Source organism: Phoenix dactylifera, unplaced genomic scaffold (assembly GCF_009389715.1).
Source record: "Phoenix dactylifera cultivar Barhee BC4 unplaced genomic scaffold, palm_55x_up_171113_PBpolish2nd_filt_p 000503F, whole genome shotgun sequence".
Taxonomy (NCBI): domain Eukaryota; kingdom Viridiplantae; phylum Streptophyta; class Magnoliopsida; order Arecales; family Arecaceae; genus Phoenix; species Phoenix dactylifera.
This window is the reverse complement of record NW_024067920.1, coordinates 45448-65347: the sequence shown is the minus strand read 5'-3', so window position 1 is coordinate 65347 and position 19900 is coordinate 45448. Positions and strand designations below refer to the sequence as shown.

Genomic DNA, 19900 nt, shown 5'->3' with positions numbered 1-19900 from the left:
AAATTTTTAGAAGTAAAATCAATTAAAACTAATTTGCCAGCCTGCAAACATAATGTATGATACGAATAGCTTGTTTAACACAGCTAGTGTATGGTTTCTAATTATGAAGGCCACGAAAGATGGAAGCAAAGATAGTGTTAGGATGACGGTGCTTTTGATAGCCTGAAGAAAAGTTCTTATCATGGTTTCTAATATATGATGACGGTTGCAGGAGAATAACCAGCAAGCCTAAGTGTAACTAGCATTTACATTTTACTTATTGATACACGTTGGTGCATTTTAATATTAAAATGAAAATATCTTTTAATAAATTTTGAGATAATGGAGGGAATGTGAATGGATGGAAATTTCTTATTTTGACCTTCATGTGCATGGAGTTTCATGTATTAGCTCTATTATTTATGTGCTGGTGGGGCCAATTATTTCTATTATTTTTGTAACAGAATATTTAATTCACACTCTCCCATTATTCTCTACCCATGCGTTAAAGGCCTGACTATTCTTATTTTTTGTAACATAAAAAATTTATCACCCCCTCTCTCTCTCTCTACTCATATGTTGTTCTAGCTCAATCTTCTTAAAGTTGCTTATATCCTCACCGAAATGAATCCAAAGAAAGTTAACACCATCAACATGACCGACGAAGAACTCGTTGAACATCAAGCAAGAGTTGAAAAGGATGAAAATGATGAATACAACTGTAGGTATTATCTCTTGAATTGCCTTGCAGGTTATTTCTATGATTTTTATGATAATACATATTATTGTCCAAAAAAAATCTCGAAAGCCTTTTAAAATAAGTATGACACCAAAGAGGATGCTGCAAGTCACTTTTTCTGCTTCCACATGGTGGATGGCAAATCTATAATGGACCAAGCTCAAGATTATGTGATGATAATTAGAAGCCTCAATTTGAAGGCATCAAAATTGAGGACAATCTTATTGTCGGTGGCATCATCAACAAGTTACCACCTTCATGGAAAGAATTTCAAAAGACAATGTACCATAAATAAGGAGACATCTCTGGAAGCACTAATTACGCGCATTCGTATAAAGAAAGAGGCAAGAGGACAAGATATACTTACGACACAAGAGAGCTATGAACAGCCCATCACAATTAAGATACATTTAATTTCTACAAATAAGAACTTGCTCAATGAAAATTTTCCTAGAAATGCCCAATTGAAGCTTAAAAAGAAAAATGTGAAAAATCACGGTAGACCTCCCAAGTATAATAAGGGAAAAACAAAGCACAAAATAAGCAAATTTTCAAAATATATTTTGTTTATGGCAAGAGTAGGCATATTGCTCCAATTTGCAAATTCCGAAAATGCGAACTTGCACCCTAGGCTAATATAACCAAGGAGACATTTATGATGACGATAATAGACATAAACATGGTGCAATGTGTTAATGGGTATATGGCAGATTTTTGTGCTAACAGCATGTCTGTTATGATAAAGATTGGTTCAAAGTTTATGCTCCTTTTGAGGAGCCTAAGACCATTTGGCTTGGTGATTCACATACCACCCAAGGGATCGTTTGGTTCGCAGGAAAAGAAGGGGGAAAGTGTGGTCAACGGAAAAGTAATGAAATGCCTCTTGTTTGGTTGGAGTTTTCAAAGAAGAGAGACGGAAAAGTTGTATTCCTATGGAAATATGATTCCCATATTTTATGGAAAAGTCTTTCCCATGAGAAACATAGGAAAGTTACGTTCCCATGAGATGGGAATCGCACTATTTTTTTACTTTTTTTCAAAAAAATCCTTCAACATTAAAGAAGCATTAAAGAGGCATTAAAGACCTAATTTTTATTAAGGGCATAATAGAAATTATACATAACTTTTCCAGCAAAGTGGATGGCCAATCAAACATAAGCACTTTAAAAATTTATCACTTTTCTATGGTCAACCAAATATGCCAAAAGTACGTTCTTAGGCATCCTCTTTCTAGGAATTTATTTTTTAGAAATCATATTTGTAGGAGGAAAAATGCTTCCCGCGAACCAAACAAGCCCCAAGTGCTTGGAAGTAGAGATGTCGAGTTGAAATTCACCTCTATAAGAATATTAATTTTGAAGGATGTATTGTACACTCCATCCATGAGGAAGAATTCGATATCAAGTTTTCTTCTCAACAAGGATAGCTTCAAGCAAACTATGGAGCCCAATCATTATGTTATCACAAAAAAGGACATTTTTGTGGGCAAGGGTTATACTCGTGATAGAATGTTCAAATTGAATATTAAGAATAATAAATCATTTGTTGGTTTTGTATATATGCTCTCTTTTATTAATTTTTGGCATGCTTGTTTGTGTCATATAAGTAGTAAATATGTGAGAATCATGAGTGGTATAGGATTAATCTTGATGATGAGAAAAGATTTTGAAAAATGAGAAACAAGTAGCAAGGCATAAATTACAAAAAGCCTCATAAAAGTGTTGAAAGAAATACCGAATTGTTAGAATTTATTCACACTGATATTTCTAAACTTGAAGAAATTTTAACTCATGGAGGAAATTAATATTTTATCACTTATATTGATGATTTTTCTAAATATATTTATGTTTATTTGCTTAAAAATAAAAGTGGTGCACTTGAGAAAATCAAAGAATTTCTACACCATGTTTACAAAAAGAAGTAAATTCTGAGTTTGAACCAATAAAAAGTAAAAGAACTAGAGTGGAAAAAGATTTTGATGCAGACTTATATGTTCAGAATGTAGAGAAAAATCCAATTCTTGTATAGGAAGCTTTGTCATCGCTGGATGTTATTTTCTTGAAAGAGGTTGTAAATGATGAAATGGAGCTACTAATTTCTAATAAAACTTGGAAGTTAGTCAACCTACCACCAGGTTGTAAAACCATAGAGTGTAGATGGATCTTTAAAAAGAAACTCAAACTAGATGGGACTATTGACAAATCTAAAGTGGGGCTTGTTGCTAAATGTTATAAACAAAAAGAAGATCTAGACATTTTTGATACATTCCTTTTGGTTACTAGAGTGACATTCATTAGGTTACTAATTGCAGTGGCTGCGATTGATGATTTGGAAATTCCCCAAATGGATGTTAAAATAGATTTTTTAAATAGGGATCTAGATGAAGAACTTTATATGGATCAACTTGAAGGCTTTATAGAGCTTGGCCAAGAAAGCAAAGTGTATGCAAATTGACTAAATCCCTCAATGCTTAAGGCCAACCCCTAAGCAGTGGCGTGAAAAATTTGATTCCTGCATGATTAATAATGGTTATAAGTCAAATAAGTGTGGCAAGTGCATCTATCATAAATCTTGGGGAAACTCACATACTTTTGTTTGCATCTACATGGATGATTTATTAATTTTTGGCTCTAATTTGCATATTATCAAAGAAACCAGAAATATGCTTAGTACCCATTTTGACATGAAAGATCTTGGTGAAGCAAATTTTATTTTGGGTATGACAATTACAAAAACATGTAATGGTATTTTCTTGATCAATCAAATTACATTGAAAAATTGTTGAAAAAAATACAACTATATTAATTGCAAGCATGTAGCTACTCCTTTTGATTCAAGTGTTCATTTGTTCTAGTTAAAAATGAAAAATGATGTTACAAATCAAAAGTAATATGCTAGTTTGATTTGTAGTTTGCATTATGTGATTGATTGTACTAGATCTGACATTGTATATATAGTTGGAGTACTTAGCAGGTTCACTAGCAAGCCAGGGAGAGAATATTTGCATGCCATTGAAAAAGTAATGAAATATTTTTGTTGGTACTAATAATTGTGGCTAGTTTTATAAAAAAGTATCCTGCAATACCTGTAGGTTTCAATGATGGGAATTGGAATATGTTGTTAGGTGATGCTCTCTCTACCATAGGTTATATTTATACTTTAGTGTTGGTACTATTTGTTGGAAATAAAAAAAAAATATTACTGTTAATTCAAGAATGAAAATCAAGCTTATTGCTTTGGCTTCGACATGTGAGGAAGATAATTTGTTCAAAGATTTATTATTTGAAATCCCACTTTAAGAGAAATCAGTTCGACTATTTTGATTCATAGTGATAGCACTGCTGCAATTGGTAGAGTGCAGAATTGTTATTATAACGGTAAATCCAAAGCCATAAGAAGAAAATACAGTATTGTGATATCATATTTGACTAATGGCATCATTAACCTGGTTGTATTAAATCTTGTGATATTCTTGCAGATCCATCAACCAAGGCTCTGGCAAGAGAAAGGGTCTAAAGCACATTGAGGAGGATGGGATTAAAACCCATAGAATCATAAGTCACGTACGAGGACACCCGACCCAGGGACTAAAGATCCTGTAATTGGGTTCGATAGGAAGAACGAATCATATGGTGGCTGTAAGAAATGCACTATATTTTTTATGTTAAACAATTTATTTGTTTAATTTTTGAATCCTTGCCCATAATGTGAGTGCATTTATCCTATAACATTTTGGAGATTGAGTTTTCTGAAACTCTTAATAAAAATCTGTAGCTTTTATGAATGAGGTGTTAGAGTTACAAAAGCACCCTTGACAGATTTCATCTGTAGGGAGTGGGGCAACTTCTTATGAGAATTGGGCTTGTTCTCAAATATGATCATGAAAAATCAGAATAAGCACAAGGCCACAATGTGCTAGTTAATAAAACTTATGTCAACACTTGTTATGTGTGGGCATTGATACTTTATTTCCCCTAGGCAACATAGTTCAATTCTAAGACTACTACTTTGGAGTAGAGGTTGCTATTTTACTAAGTGAAGGTTCAATGCAAAATACACCTTCATAAGGCATAACAATCTCTCTTTGGCCGGTAAACTCTCTTCTTCCATTTGAATATTAAAATGAGTGGGAGAATGTTGGTACATTTTAATATTAAAATGAAATTAATTTTTTAATATATTTTGAGATAGGGAGGGGAATGTGAATGGATGGAAGTTTCTTGTTTTGACACCATCGCCCTGCATGGTTCATGTATTAACTCCATTATTCATGTGCTAATGATGTGCATGGGAGTTTCATGCATTAACTCCATTATTCATGTGCTAATGAGGTCAATTATTCCTATTGTTTTTGTAATGGAATATTTAATTCACACTCTCCTACTACTTTTTACTCATGTGTCGAAGGCCTAATTATCCTTTTTTTTAACATTAAAAATTATCACCTTCTCTCTCCACTAGCTCATAATTTTGGCTAATAATGGAACATATTAACTTGGGAAGGCTCCATGAATCTTTAAAAGAGACCCCTCACTAGAAGCCTCTAACATTATTAACACATCATACAACTTATTCTACTTATAAACTATTCTGGAAAGAACAAGCCAAAAGATCTATTGCACTGGTTTTTAGGCTTTGCCAACCACAAAGAACTTGAATCTCTTTAAAAAGAGCAAGATTTCCATGCCTCAACCTGATTAGTGCCATCACCTTGAAGAAATTTTTTAATTTTCTATTATTTTGTACCAATAATATATTCTTATAAGAAACATTAACATCAGGACATATCCTTATGAGCAGAGATTATTTTTTATACACATCAATCTGGAGAATAAATGAAGAGCGGGCCTCATTCTTTATTTGAAAATTAGAATCTCCATACAACTAAGGGCAGGCACTCCCTACCATTGGACTTACCATGCAGAATACCTAATAATACAAATTAATCACCTCTCTTATATAGTTATGTAGAGAAACACCACAACTAACTCTAAAATCCAATTTGCAAATTAGAACAACAAAGTAAGCCATTTTATGAGGTTGTCATAGCGAAATATTCCTCCATTTTTTCCACACCAATTAACCAAACAAAATACCATCTCGTGCATCACCAATTACAATCGTACATAATATTCTATGGCAAACCAACACAACTTAAACCACAAATGTGGACACAACCTAATATTGTTGCTTGCCCAATATTTTCTTCAACTAATACTCCTCTGAGTGTACTAGCATGCTAAGACTATGAGAGAGAGAAAGAGAGGAGAGGCGAGAGGGCCTAGAGAAAGTTTTATCAAATTTGATTGAGAGGGGGAGGGGCGAGCTGATAAAGATCTAGAGTAGGTGGTGATGGCTGCGGTAGAGTATTGGGACGGTGGTGAAGAAGGCCATGGAGGTACTCGATGCTGCAAGGTAATGGTGATGATGATAGCCATCAAGGTGATGGAGGTGATGACAGCCATCAAGATAACAGAGGATGATGGCCGCCTAGATCCTAGAGGTCAGGAAGGTGAGAATGGGATCGGCCACTCATCTTATGAAGCCACTGTCGCCTCCTCATCACCACTCATTTAGATGGTGGTGATGATGGTTGTTGATGAAGGAGGGATGGAAACCTTAGCCCTTGGGCATACCTCGAAGAAGAACAATCAAAGCGAGGAAGAGATGCGAATTCAGATGATGACTGAGTATGATTAGTGACCATCATCTTAATGGTACTCATCTCCGGTCGCCAATGGAGGAGGGATGGGATTGGAAACTGTGGCCGGGCATATCTCTAAGAGTGGGGGAACTGTTCAAAGGGATGATAGGAAAAGAGAAATATGAATTTCAGCTCAAATTGGGTATTTACGCCCACATTGTTATCTATTGCACGGATATCCAGATTTGAATCTTGGAAAAAAAAAATACAGATCTGTATCAATATCCAGCTAATTTCACTACTAAGTATTTGGATTCGAATCCGGATCTGATTGAAATCAAAAATTGGTATCTGAATCCAATCCAAATCAAATGTAGAGGCAGATATTATAAAAGGCGAGTAATTTTTCTCACTCAGACCATATTTAATTAGAATCCATTTTATGTTGACTTGCACATTAAATCACATGCCTCGCATGTCTGGAAGAGCAATAAAAATATTATAGTGGTCTCAAATTTTTTTGAACTTTGGAATTACCCAAAAAAACCTAACTACAATATATAAAACAATATGTTCCGTAGAACACCAATATGTGGAGGTGGTAATGAATTGGGTCAAAGTTACATATAAGTTTCTATGGACCTAATCTAAACCTAACTTGAATCTGATTGGTATTTGTACTGTGATAGGCTGAGATCGAGGTATGCCGAAGTTGGTTGAAAGCAAGGTATCCCTAGGTTGGTTGAAAATGAGGTACGCTGAGGTCGGTCAAAACCGAGAAAAAAAGCGGGGGAGATCAACCTGCAAAGAAGTCCACTTGCTGCAAAGAAGTCGTTTCGATGCTTAAGTTAGTGGAGATCTAGAGCAACCGTAGAAAAGAGACAGAGAATTGAGTGCGGAAGAGTGCTCTACGGAAAGAGAGAGCTTAAGAATACTTTCCTAAGGATCCCTTAGTCATCCTTGTATATAGGATAAGAGCAGTATCCGTTACCTAATTTGCCAGGAAGTGCCATAACCGCACGTTAACGAGTAATCGTGTATTAACAGTATGATAACGGCTTTTTACGATTGACACACAATGATAATTGCATTGATCGTGTCTCTACTATGGTATTGGTGTAACTGTTGCTAAAACTATGATTCCAAGTTTCCAACCCATTCAATGACCTTTGACGTTACTTTGGGCAAGACCGACTAGAATGGTGCGTCAGCCAATACTGAGGCCATTCACTTCGTTAAGGTCGAGGTCAAGAAGGTTGGAACAAACTGAGATCAGAATGATGACCAATATTCTTCCCATACAGTTAACTTGAATTGACTTGTTAACTTTTTTAACCAGCATAGCCCAATTAGTTTGGAACTTTTTTCTAAATATGGACATGTTTACTAGATTGTTCATTTTAATAAATTTTTTAATTATTTTGAACCACTTGCACTAGAAAAAACTAATTACGTTTGCATAAATATTATAAGGTCACAAAATGATAGAGATAGAAGCAACAATATCTGAACTAGGCACTCATATTATTTTTTAAAAAACTTGATTATATATTTACAAAAATAACTAACTTCTATCTTTACCATGCCCTCACAAGTTAAGTGTCTCGACCAGCTAACCTGACCCAATCTGCTTGTGGGTCGGGGCTAGCTGGTCTGTACCCGGCCTGCGAACACAACGGGTTGGGTCAAGGTTGGGCCGGTTCGGGGTCCGGGGAAGAATGCCGAACCTAGCCCCCCCTATAGCCCCGCCTAAAGTCCATCTGTTGGACGGTGTAGATGGGTCATGGCTGTGCGATTAAAGTCGGTGTAGGTGTATAATAATAATAATGGTATAAAGGCGGACTCCTCGTTAACTTTGGTTCTCACCACAGCAGGCTAGGGTTAGGGTTTTGCGAGTCGTTCCCAGAGCTTTCATTGCGATCTCCGCCGCCAGCGAAGATGGGTCACTCCAACGTCTGGAACTCCCATCCCAAGAACTATGGCCCTGGATCTAGGGCTTGGTATGATCCTTCTCGTTTTCTATCCTCGCTACTGTTCTCTATTATCTTTGTTGTTTTTTTTTTTTATCTTGGTGCCTTGATGCCTTTTATTTTCGATTTTTGTGTTTCTTAATTCTTTTTTGATCGATGCGTTTCAATCTGCGATATTATTGTTAGTAATTCATGTCGATTAGTTAATGATTTCGGGAATTATTAGCTTTCTCCGTAAAGATTTTACTTTTCTGCTTTCTTTGTTCTTTTGTTTCCCCTTTTGAGGGATTGAAAAATTAAAAGGACGTCAAGTGACGATTAGGAATTTTAATATCAAACATACATCATTCTGAGTCCTTCTGTGATCAAAAGATTTTTAGCTGAAGTCTTGATCATATGTATATACACACCCACATGCGCGCGCGTGTGTATAGATTATTCGTGTATGTGGTGGCATATGTATGTATGTATGTATGTATATGTGTGTAGATTATTAATAAATGTGGTGGCATATATTAGTTAAATTTTTGATGAAATCTGCCATTTTGGACCTTTTATACCCCTTTAAATCTTTTTGTTTGATTATAGTCACAATATTCTGATATTTTTGTTGTATTCTGTTAAAGGTGATTGTTCCTGAAAATTGAAACAAGCTATGTTCTTCGTTGCTGTTTATTTAGGATGTGGAAGATTGTTAATGTGCAAGTTTGCTGTTTGTTCTTGTATTCTGAGGCTTGTTTCCAACATTTTCTTGCTAACAAGCCTTTTACTTGTATTTGGCAGCCGTGTTTGTGGCAATCCGCATGGTTTGATTCGGAAGTACGGGCTCATGTGTTGCAGGCAGTGCTTCCGCAGCAATGCCAAGGATATTGGCTTCATCAAGGTATATATTCATTGAACTGGGTGATGTGGAAGCTTGAAAATTTGGGCAGATCAGTATTGTATCTTTTCCGTTTGGTTTTCCTTGACATAACGAGTTATATGGATATGAGCTGTACCAGATGCTTAAAGTGTCTTCCAGTGCTCAGAAGATGAAGATTATTTACTAGTTTTTAAGTTTAATCCTATTAGTGTATGCCACCTTTTTTTTCTCTTTTTAAAATTTAAAAGCATTCAGAATCATTTGTTGCTACCTATTCTTCTGGTTTCGCAACTGCTCTTTCCAAACTAGCATTTTGAATTTTTGCTGGGAATTTAGAAGGCTTTTAGTTGAATCCTGGTTTTTTCCTTCATCCTTTTAGCTTTTTTTTCTCCTTAGTGTGCCTTTCTCCATGATTGTTTTGGCTAAACTATAACTCCTATCTTGCATGGTTGTGATTGTGCACTTGTGACAGGGATAAATGAAGTCGGTATGCTTTCATGACTTTCTTTTGTCTACCTTAACATGCTTGAGCGAATCCTGATTGATGCTCGTGTTTCTTTATTTGCTTAAGCTTTTATATCCATAAATTTATACAATTGATATGTTAGCTAGTGAAATGTTTTATTATGATTTCGTATCTAAGTTCAGTTGTGTTGCTATAGATTATACCAAGTGTCTAAGCAATATTTGTTCTATGGCATTTCAGTATCGTTAAAAAGGAAGAAAGCATGCTCTAGACAGGCGATAGAGGAAGAAGACTTGTGGACATGATTTCCCCTTTTATTGCTTTTTAGTTTCTAAAGTAGGGCAGTTATTGAAGACATATGAGCTCTTCGAAAGAAATTGTTGAAGTTTGTTTCTCGTTCTTCTGGATTTTGTAGAATATGTACTGAATTTTCATTCAGATGTGAGAATTCTTCTTTCTAAATTCAGATGTTGCATGCATTTTGTGTTGTTGTGGCTTTTTGAGATCATTTACTAGTTGAAAGCTTTATTTAAATAAAAATGTTGCGTAAAGTTAACATGGTTGACAATAGCTGTGCAGGCTGTGGATAAATCTTCTAAAACGTCCGGTTTTTTTTTTTAATTTTTTCCCCTTCTTTTTCTTGTTTTGTATGAAGAGCATGAAAGTTTCTGGTCGTCGGGTCTAAATTTTTTTGGCGTTTTGATGTTGCACCTGGTCGATGGTCATGCTTGTGATTTTCCTTGTATGCCAGTGGCTTGTTTACAACCTGGTCAACAGTTTTCTATGCGAAAAGAAAACAAATTGCTTTCAACACCTTGGGAGACGGAGGTGTATGGGTTCTCAGTTGGTCAGGAAAATAATACAAGTGGAGTGCAAAGATGTGGGAAATGACTATGAACCCATTATCTCCAAATTCAGTTTTTTTTTAATTTGCCCCCTCTGAAAGATTAGAGAGAGGGGAAGCAAGATGTTCAAAATGAGGGTCTGTTTGGGTAATGGAGCAAGATTTAGGTTGAATTTCTTGCTTGATTTTTGGATGGGAAGCCCATGTAAGCATGGCTTCTATCAACTAAACATTTTCTAGTCTAAATCTTGTGGGAAGGAAAAAAAAAGATCTGCATGGGTCCTTTTATTTCCTTTCAGACCAACAGGCTTACATGCTAGGATTTAGGTTGGGACATCAGTTTGACTCTTTGGCAAATTATTGAAGAGTGGGGCCTTCTAGAGCAGTCTGAAATGACACTTTTCCCGCTGATCTCATCCCTCTAATTGGAGCGGATGCTGGGGGAGTTGCAGTTTTCATAAGATTATAGTGAAGTTTTTCGCTCTTCTTACCAAAAAAAAGAAAGGGTTGAGACTTCAGTATGCTGCTAGGTTGGGTGGGCTAATAAGTTCAATTTTTGCAAGATAGTTTTACAGGAATATCCAAACATTTCTAAGTTTTTTATTTGTTCTATTTTTCTTCCCCCCTCCCTCTCAGTTGTTCCATACTGATCATGTCTATTATGGTCTTTCAACAAATTGAGTATCCCTTTTTGAAGGATCAAGAAAGCGGACATGAGGTTAGATTTTTATGCTTATCATGGTCTTTTGTATCCTCTAGGGTGATATTTCCTTCTTTAGAATATCGATTATCACCACAATCTGAGCGATGATGATTGAGTTCTATCATTCATTGCAATTCAACTTGTACCATAAAAGGTTGTTTGGTCTCTTGCAGCTGGATCTTCACTGCACCTCAAGCCACAATGCAGCTTGAGTTGTAAGTGTTATACTTGCAGCGTCTCAATCTTACTTGTTTAATGGTTGACTGTGGTGGGGAAGGTGGGGCATTGAGAGGTCGGTAGAGAAGAAGCGGTAAGAAGATTTAGCTTCTAGACAAGAGGGAGATCCTATGGCAGCATTTGGAGGGGTTGAGCCAGGGCTTGGGTGAAGGAGCTTAGGGAAGGTCCAATAAAGCGCGGAGGAAAGAGATCAGGCAATTGTAGATGGAGGGAGGTTGGGTTAGGAGGTAGGAGGTGGCGAGGTGCATCGCTTTGGATGATGTCAGTGATGTGGGAAGTGGGGAGGTTGGTAGAGGAAGGGGGAGGAGACGAGGATGTGGGTGCAGGAAGGAGTGGGGAGGTGGTGGAGGATTATGGCAGGGCCAATATTGATGAGGTTCTTGATCTTTTGATATCAGACTGAGAGGAGGGTGAAGGAGGATGGTGTTGCTATGGGCCATCTTCATTATATATGGCAGTGATCGGCAGTGCAACTATTGGATTCCACAAAAATGAGATGAGAGGAGAGAGGGGATATGGATCGGGGATTTGGGTTTCTTCTTCACTCTCGTGTGTGTGAGACAGAGAGAGAGAGAGCCTTGGGAAGAATAGGATGGAGGAAGGGAGGGAGAGAGGTGGGATCTTGGAAGGCTTGAACAGGATGATAAGTTACAAAAATTTAAGAGATGCTTATGTTGAAGTAAATACGATAATTTGGATCGAAAAATACAACAAGATTTACTACTTTAGGTGAACAACATTAGAATGTATTGAATCAGATTGCACAAAAATTAGAATGCATTGAATTAGATTCCACATATGGGATTGGGATTTATTCGATTGGATTGGAGATTAAGATTCAATGAATTGATTAAATGAAGGAGATTAGGGTTGGACTTGATGAGCTGCAGATGCAGGTTAATCCGTCCAAAAACTGCACTACAGCTTATATTTATCCCCTTCTTGTTTGTGCCTCCCACAAACTAATCTGTGTCTCTCTTGGTTTGCTTCATTCTTTAAGGGGCTCCTTCCATTGTGCACTTGCATTTGAGGATATGTGTTCTGATAAAGAACCGGTTGGATAGAAGATGAGGTAAGCTCCTGAATGCATGCAATATCTTCTAGGAATTTTGTCAATTGATTTATTACTAAAATCAGATATCTTGTATTCCTTTTTCTCATTGTTTGCGCTCTTTGAAGTGAATTTATCCGTTCACATTTGATATTGTTGAAGACAATTTATATTGCATGCATGTGATTAGGAAAATAGATTGGCTCTTCATGTTGTTACTTTGGGCTCTTAGATTTTCTCACCATGCAAATAAACGTTAACTACTTTAGTTAGATACCGGACTCCTAGAATGTATTTGTATCTTTTATAATTTATCGTTTTTCTATTTATTATGAATACAAAACTACGAAAAATGCCAAAATCACAATCAACTCATTTTTAGACATAAAATGTGGAGTTTTTGGAGGTAAAAGTTGGCTGGGCAATTATTTACAGCATTTCCTAATCTTAGTTAATTCCTAGAATGCCTAAATCATATCATCAAATGTTTTTGTTTTCCTTTTTGGGCGCGATAGCAGTTTTTTGTTTCAGTTATAAGATAATAAGATCTATAAACTGTTATTGAGAGACTCATACATCTTAGTTCTTCTTTAGTTATCTCGGAGTGTTATCTTCAATAAAAAGTTATTACCTTTAATTTTTTGACAAAATTATAAGGGTGATGTGTGACTTACATCTTATACTGCTTAAGTGATCGTTAAGAAGAAAAATCTATGTTTTATTTTAATAATATTTATAATTACATGCGGATGGTTTTTAAGGGTATATCCTACTCTAAGAGCTTTACCGCTGGGTAAGCTATAATTTTCTCTTTTGATTTCGTTGAAGATAGATGGTATCTCCAATAGTGCCAATAAGTGAGAATGATCTTGCGAAATCCTGTTGCAGTTCATTTCCATAACTGATTCACATGCGTTACCCCAAATTTCTTCTGAGATAAATCTGTTAAGGTCTCCTTCATCATAATTGCATCAGATGTTTCTATACTATCCCACATAATGCTAGCAATGTAGTTGAACTTTTTCCTAGTAGATGTGACCCTATGAAAGAGGGCAGTGTTATGTTTCCTTCTTTCGGCCATTGAATCTTTGACATTTGGTGCCATAACAACTCCTCTTGCCATAATATATTATTTAGTGTTTCCTTTAGAGTGTGTATTCAATCTGAGCCTGATCCAGATCCATGGCCTCCACCCTTTTAGCTATCTCCTTCAATAGTTCAGCCTTTTCTTTTATGATGTTTGCGGTATTTTGCATTGTCCATTCTCTGATTGTAGCTCCTAAGTTGCTATTATTTGTGGACCAGGATTGTAATTGTCCAGATTATTGTGACAAAGTCATGGAATACTGGCATTTGCTTCTTGGTAGTAAGATCATTGGCCTAGAAATACAGGGGCAAAGAGATTGGCCCCGTCCTTGAGTATTGTGGAAGGGAATCCTTATTCACAATCAGTGGAGTAACCTATCTAGTTTGGCAAAGGGTAGATTCTCTCATTGGACCTAGTAAACCGGCAGCTTCAAGTTGGGTTCGATTAGGGAACGAGTGGATTAAGGGGTCAAAGGCTCTAGTGTCCCCTCTTTGCTCAGTAAAGCCTCTCCTTTCTGATAGCTTATATGTGGCATTGAGTCTTGCCCTGGAGCTATGGCATAGAAAGCATACTCTTGATTTCCAGAAGCTCTGACTAAAAATCTCCTTCTGGAAGGATACTAATCTATAGTGAATGCCCAGTCGCAATTACATCTAACATTATACAGAATAGAGATGGTGAAGGATTTGGTACTAGAATTTGTATGGGTAAGGACTTGCTGCTCAAACCAAGGGTAACCCTCCTGTTGATCCAGTTGAATTTGGAGAGAGAGATAGCTGTCCATTCTTCCAATTCCCATGGTTTTGAACATACAATTGAAGGTCACATCAGCTTAGACTCCGGAATGGTGATAAGGTTGCACTTCATGCTTAGTATACCATCCTTGGCAATCCTATTTTCTGGTTGTCCAAATCCATGGATATTGCAGGAGATAATCCTCATCATGATTTTTAACCAACAACCATAAATACCAGATATCCCGAGCTTGACTCAAGCCTGAACCCAAGTTTAGCCCGAAGGGTGATTGGATAGGAGAGAGGGGAAAAGGAATAGGGCGAGGTGAGAGATCCGGCTGGAGAGAGAGATCAGATGGGAATTCGTAGTCTAGGCCTGGTTCCATGCTTGGGCTTCAGGCCAAGCCTTTACTTCCATTCCATTTGTAATTTTTCTCCCTCTTTTTTACTTTCTCCTTGTCACTTTGTCTTAATGAATCCGGTGCGTTGGCTTCCCTTCTCCTTCAAAGGGGAAAAAATGTTTGCAAAGGCAAAAGGCCTTTCCTGAGAACCTGCGTCCAGGGTGAAGAGCTGTTTAAAGACTATTGTTTCCTTCTTCCGAACAATGGACTTGCAGTGCATCCAAAACTTCAGGAGGGACGATTCACAAGGCCAGTGACCATCGCTTAAGAAATCTAGATGTTTGACAGTGGGGGCAGGAAAGAAGTACGTGATCATTATCTTTTTTTTTTTTTTTTTTTCATTTGGAGCATCGAAAGGGATGGGAAGCTGAGAAAGATTAGCCTAAGAAATAGATATATCATTCCAATAAGAAGCCACTACCATAACATCTTGGTCAACAAAAGAGTCGTATACTGCAGGGAATAAGAAGTGGATGGTGGAACCATTGCTAAAACATTAGACAATCCCAACCAAAAAGGGTCCAGGCATTTGCAGAGTGGAGAGGATTAGCTGCAGAAGCTTATGTAGTATGATGACAATGCTACAAGGATGGCTTTAGGAATGTGATTCTACCGCAGAAAGAAAGAAAGCAACAACTCCATGCCACCAATCCAGGAGTATGCAAACTTCAAGCAATGGTGACTGCTCATTGCTTATCTGATTATTAAATTTATTAAAATGAGTTTCAATCAAAACCTTAAAAAAATTGTTTTATGAACATATCTATTTAGTTGTTTTTCAAAACATGCTTTGGAGAAATTGATAACATTCATGAAACTTGAAAACCGAGTTTTTTCGGAAACACAATCGTCTCTTATTAGTAAAACTCGTATTATATTGTTTCTTAAGAAACACAAAGCTAGATTGGTAGGTCAACAGGTTGTTAAATAATAAACTGATAGCTTGGCAGGCATGCTACATGCTAGATAGATCAAATCAATCAAGATATTTATGGTTGGTCAGATCATATCAGATCATATGGATTTGTCTTTTGGCAACAAGGCCCTAAAATTTGCAGCTGGAGCAGCAACAAGATAAAATATAGAAATAAGAGGAAACTAAACAAACAAAGGATGAGAAATCTGATTTGATTGCTTGTCTCAATGAAATTATTTGAAGTACAAAAAGAAAAGATCGGGCGAGACTGGACAACCTTTAAATTTGACTAGGGTTGGATGTTTGCGCAAGAGATTGGTTACCATTCCAACATATACAACTTTATCCTATGTAACACCAAGTATTGGCCATTGCCATGAGACTAGGAATGTGCGGCTCTAACAACTTCTCAAGACCATCTGAGAGTATATTTTGATGCAACAAAGTTGTTATTAAATTACGTTTTACTAGGGTTTTCTAGATGGCCGTTGCTAGGTTTTTATGTGGCCCTTGTTGGCTTGCCATGTGTATCGTTCTATTTTTATCATCTAGCATGCAATCAGTACCATATCTACTTTGTATTTGTGATTATCAATCTTCATGGAGACCTACTAGAGTATTCAAGAATTTTTTTATAACCACTATGTCCTCACATACGGAGCAAACCTCTTGGAAAACCATTTCTACATCTCATTCCTCTAATCACTATCACCTGATGGGAGTTCATGTAGATGTTGAATATAAAGTTACTTTTGGACCACTATTTGGTGGACAGTCATCAACCTAAACCATTGAATTTGATTTGAGTTGTTGTAAACAATTGAATAGGTAAGGATCACCATATGATTGCATTAACCATTAATCTCTCGATGAACTAGACTAATCATGGATAAAAAACTTTAATTTGACAAGGATAACAAGAAGCTATATTTTAGAGGGGCAAATATGATAAAAATCCACCTAGAAATTTGTTTGGAACATGACATAGTGGTTTCCTGCATATAATCAACTTGGAGATCTAGTAGGAGGTTCTGTGATTTATTGAAGCAGAGTTACTGCAATTTTGTGCAAGACCTATCAAGTAAGTATTTTAAAGAAAACCCACCAAAATCTACAAGGAAAATTAGGAACCAAGACGATGACCTGTCCTATTAGGTTAATTGTCAAGAGGATAATATCTATTATATTTAATGAGAGAAGCTTATGTAACTAGACTCTTCCAACGTAAATGGACTCTTCTGTGTAGCTATTTTTTAAAATTTAAAAAAGCATTTATAGTGTATTCATGCAATTAAAATAATATTTATCGAAGTCCTTGTGTAATTGCAAAATTGCAATAGAGAAAGCAAATAAATAAGTTTTGATGTTCTCTATTTCGAGGCTGAAATAGAGAGGTTCAATTTTCCAATCATGGTCATCCATGTATAGCATGATGATTGGGATTGTTTTGGGCTGTAGGCATGATGCTACATGAGCCGCCACTGGATCATGGATATCGTGCAAGAACAACATGATTTGGAGACTAGGCGTCCAATTCAACCATAAACTAGAGGTGATCCTAATTAGAAAAAAAAATGATCTTAGCTTAAAAAAGAAAAAGGAAAACCTCTACCGAAGCAAGAAATAAAGAGAACCTCTACCCACTCCATAAACTCTGAAATAGGTAACATGCATAGCGAATGCTTCCTCTATTATAATTAACGGGAGGATCCTTTGTGATTGGACATTTCTATTTGTAGCTAGATAATTTTTGGATCTCAATGTGACAAGCCTCCATATGCTTTGAATTTTCAAGGACTCTCATCCCTAATCTCGCTATGTATAGCCACTTAGATCTTCCAAAAAATTAAAGAAAAAATTAAAATTTTTGCCTTGCTCCCACAACTTCCCTTTTCCTAATCAAGTGCATCTTAGGTACATGTAGCTAGTATTAGTTGAGTACATAATATACAAACCAATTTCCAAATATAAATCCAAAGAATTGCCTCTTAAAAAAAATTCTTTCATTCACATGATTATAGATTCTCCTTTTTCTTTTAAGAATTGATAGCAAAGAATTGCACATTGTATACCTTTGCGTATCATTCCAAACTATAATAAACTCAGTCAACTAAGGAAGGTTACATTATTAGCTTCTATAGCTTTAACACACATGCATAGCACCTTATAATATTGGAGATATTGGATCTAGTCTCTATTTACCTACAATATACATCTTACAATAACTTCTCTAGTTGTTTAAAGAACATTGAACCATGATTTTTTCTTCATTAAGAAACATTGTCTTCTATTTGTGTGAAATATGGAAGAGGATTGGATGGATCACTTACTGTTTGATCCTTTGCTTTAGGAATCAAAAACACTCATGGTTTATAAAGCCAAATAATGGTTGACACGGAAAATAAAACTACAAGTATTATCGGCTAGTAGATTGTCTTTGCTAGATTCTAGCTCTTCATAGGGCCATTATGAGATCCATGAAAAGGATTGCCACAAACTATTTTCTTCTTCATTGTAAGATTTCCACATTTAATTTTTCTTTTATGATGCAAGAATTTTCACCTATTTGTATCTATTTAGTGATTAGTCCGCTAGTTTTTTTGATCCCACTTGCCATTCCTTTTCCATTTGCCTCTAATAGTTCGACCTATCCAAAAAATTGTCAGCTCATGAATGTGGTTCCGATCCCTCTGATGATTCCAGAAGTCGGTCATATCCAACTGCCTAATAATAAGAGGTTGAATTTGAGTCGTAGGTGGCGCATCCCTAAATATAGAGAACTAGGAAATTAGAGTGTAGGTAGGTCTCCTTCCCTTTCTCTCTCTCTCTCTCTCAAAAAAAAATCTTTTTAGATATAATATCGAAACTTACCCTATTTGACCAGTATAGTAGTTAGGGATGTCTTGAGAATCACTCTAAATACCAGGCGTTCGTTTTTTGAATTCACTCGCATGCAATGACATGCTTCCTTATATAGAAACCATTGACATGCATCAACAGCTCTCTCCTACTAGCTCTTTCAAAAGTAACCTATAGAGCACTCTATTCTCATTCTTCTCATTTAATATAATAATGAAAATCAAACTGTCTACCACTAATAATAATTAGGGATGTCATCAAGAATCATATTGAACAACAAGCGTCCGTGTACTGCAAAAATACAACAACATGCATTCTCATACAGAAGCCATCATTGACATTCATTGGTTATTTCTAGTATCGACTTTGAAAGTAATTCATAGAGCTTTATCCCCATTATTTTTGTTTAATTCATATATAGATATAGCATAAAAAACGCTCTATTATATCATTGTAATATAATTAGGGATGTTCTCGAGAATCACCCTAAATACTAATTATCCTTGTTTGAAATTGCTAACATTCAACAAGTTGTTTGCTTATACAGAAACTACTAACATGTATCAGTTACTTTCTAGTATTAGCTCTTTCTGAACAAACTAATAGAGTGCTCTATCCTCATTTCTTTCATTTAATTCACTTGCAGACATAGTATGGAGGACTACACTACCATTGCAGTAATCTAGGATGCCCTAAAAAATTAATCCAAACTCCATGTCCTTGTAAAAAGTTGCTAATATGCAACAATATGTGTCTTTATACAGAAGCTATTAATATAGACTAGTTACTTTTTAGTATTGGCTCTTCTGAGTGTAACCCATGTAGTGCCCTTTTCTTATTACTTCCATTAAATTGACTTATAATTATAGTGTCGAAAACTACTCTAATTACCACTTCAATAATTAGAGTTGTCCTTAGGAATCACCTTAAACATCAAAAGTCCTCGTACAAAGTCACTAACATGCAATGGAGTGCATCCCTATCCAAGTCACTAACAAGTATTGTTAGTTTCTAGTATGGGTTCTTTTGAAAGTAACCATTGAGTGTTCTATTCACATCACTTTCATTTAATTCATTTGTAGATGTACTACCAAAAAACTACTCAATTCTGCCAACCCAGTAAGTAGGGATGCCCTTGAGTATCACCTAAACACTAAGTGCCCTATCTTTATATAGGAGACGTTGCTATGCATCACTTTCTTTCTAGTATTGACTCTTTGGAAAGTATCCATTGAGTGCTCTATCCTCATTAGTTTCATTCACTCCAATTGCAAATATAGGATAGACCACTATATTCTACTAGTGAAGAAATTAGGACTATCCCCAAAAATCAGTCTAAACACCAAGAAATTATATCCTGCATCGCATGGACCATGTGACTGTCAAGTCATCTCATTCCTATAGGCCC

General features: G+C 36.1%; 1 protein-coding gene across 1 annotated transcript; it reads left to right on the top strand.

The window, feature by feature from the left end:
• The first annotated feature begins 8198 nt into the window (after positions 1-8198).
• Positions 8199-10148, top strand: LOC108511590 (40S ribosomal protein S29). Its single transcript, XM_017844852.3, has 3 exons — positions 8199-8362; positions 9116-9215; positions 9901-10148. Exons 1-3 carry the CDS (start codon positions 8301-8303, stop codon positions 9907-9909), a joined length of 171 nt encoding a protein of 56 aa, XP_017700341.1. The 5' UTR covers positions 8199-8300; the 3' UTR covers positions 9910-10148.
• Positions 10149-19900: the final 9752 nt, after the last annotated feature.

Bases quoted from the DNA above. Each gene is read 5' to 3' on its own strand.
- LOC108511590 (XM_017844852.3), top strand. From the start codon at position 8,301: ATGGGTCACTCCAACGTCTGGAACTCCCATCCCAAGAACTATGGCCCT. The intron at 8,363-9,115 runs GTATGATCCTTC...TGTATTTGGCAG, and splicing joins GGCCCTGGATCTAGGGCTTG to CCGTGTTTGTGGCAATCCGC.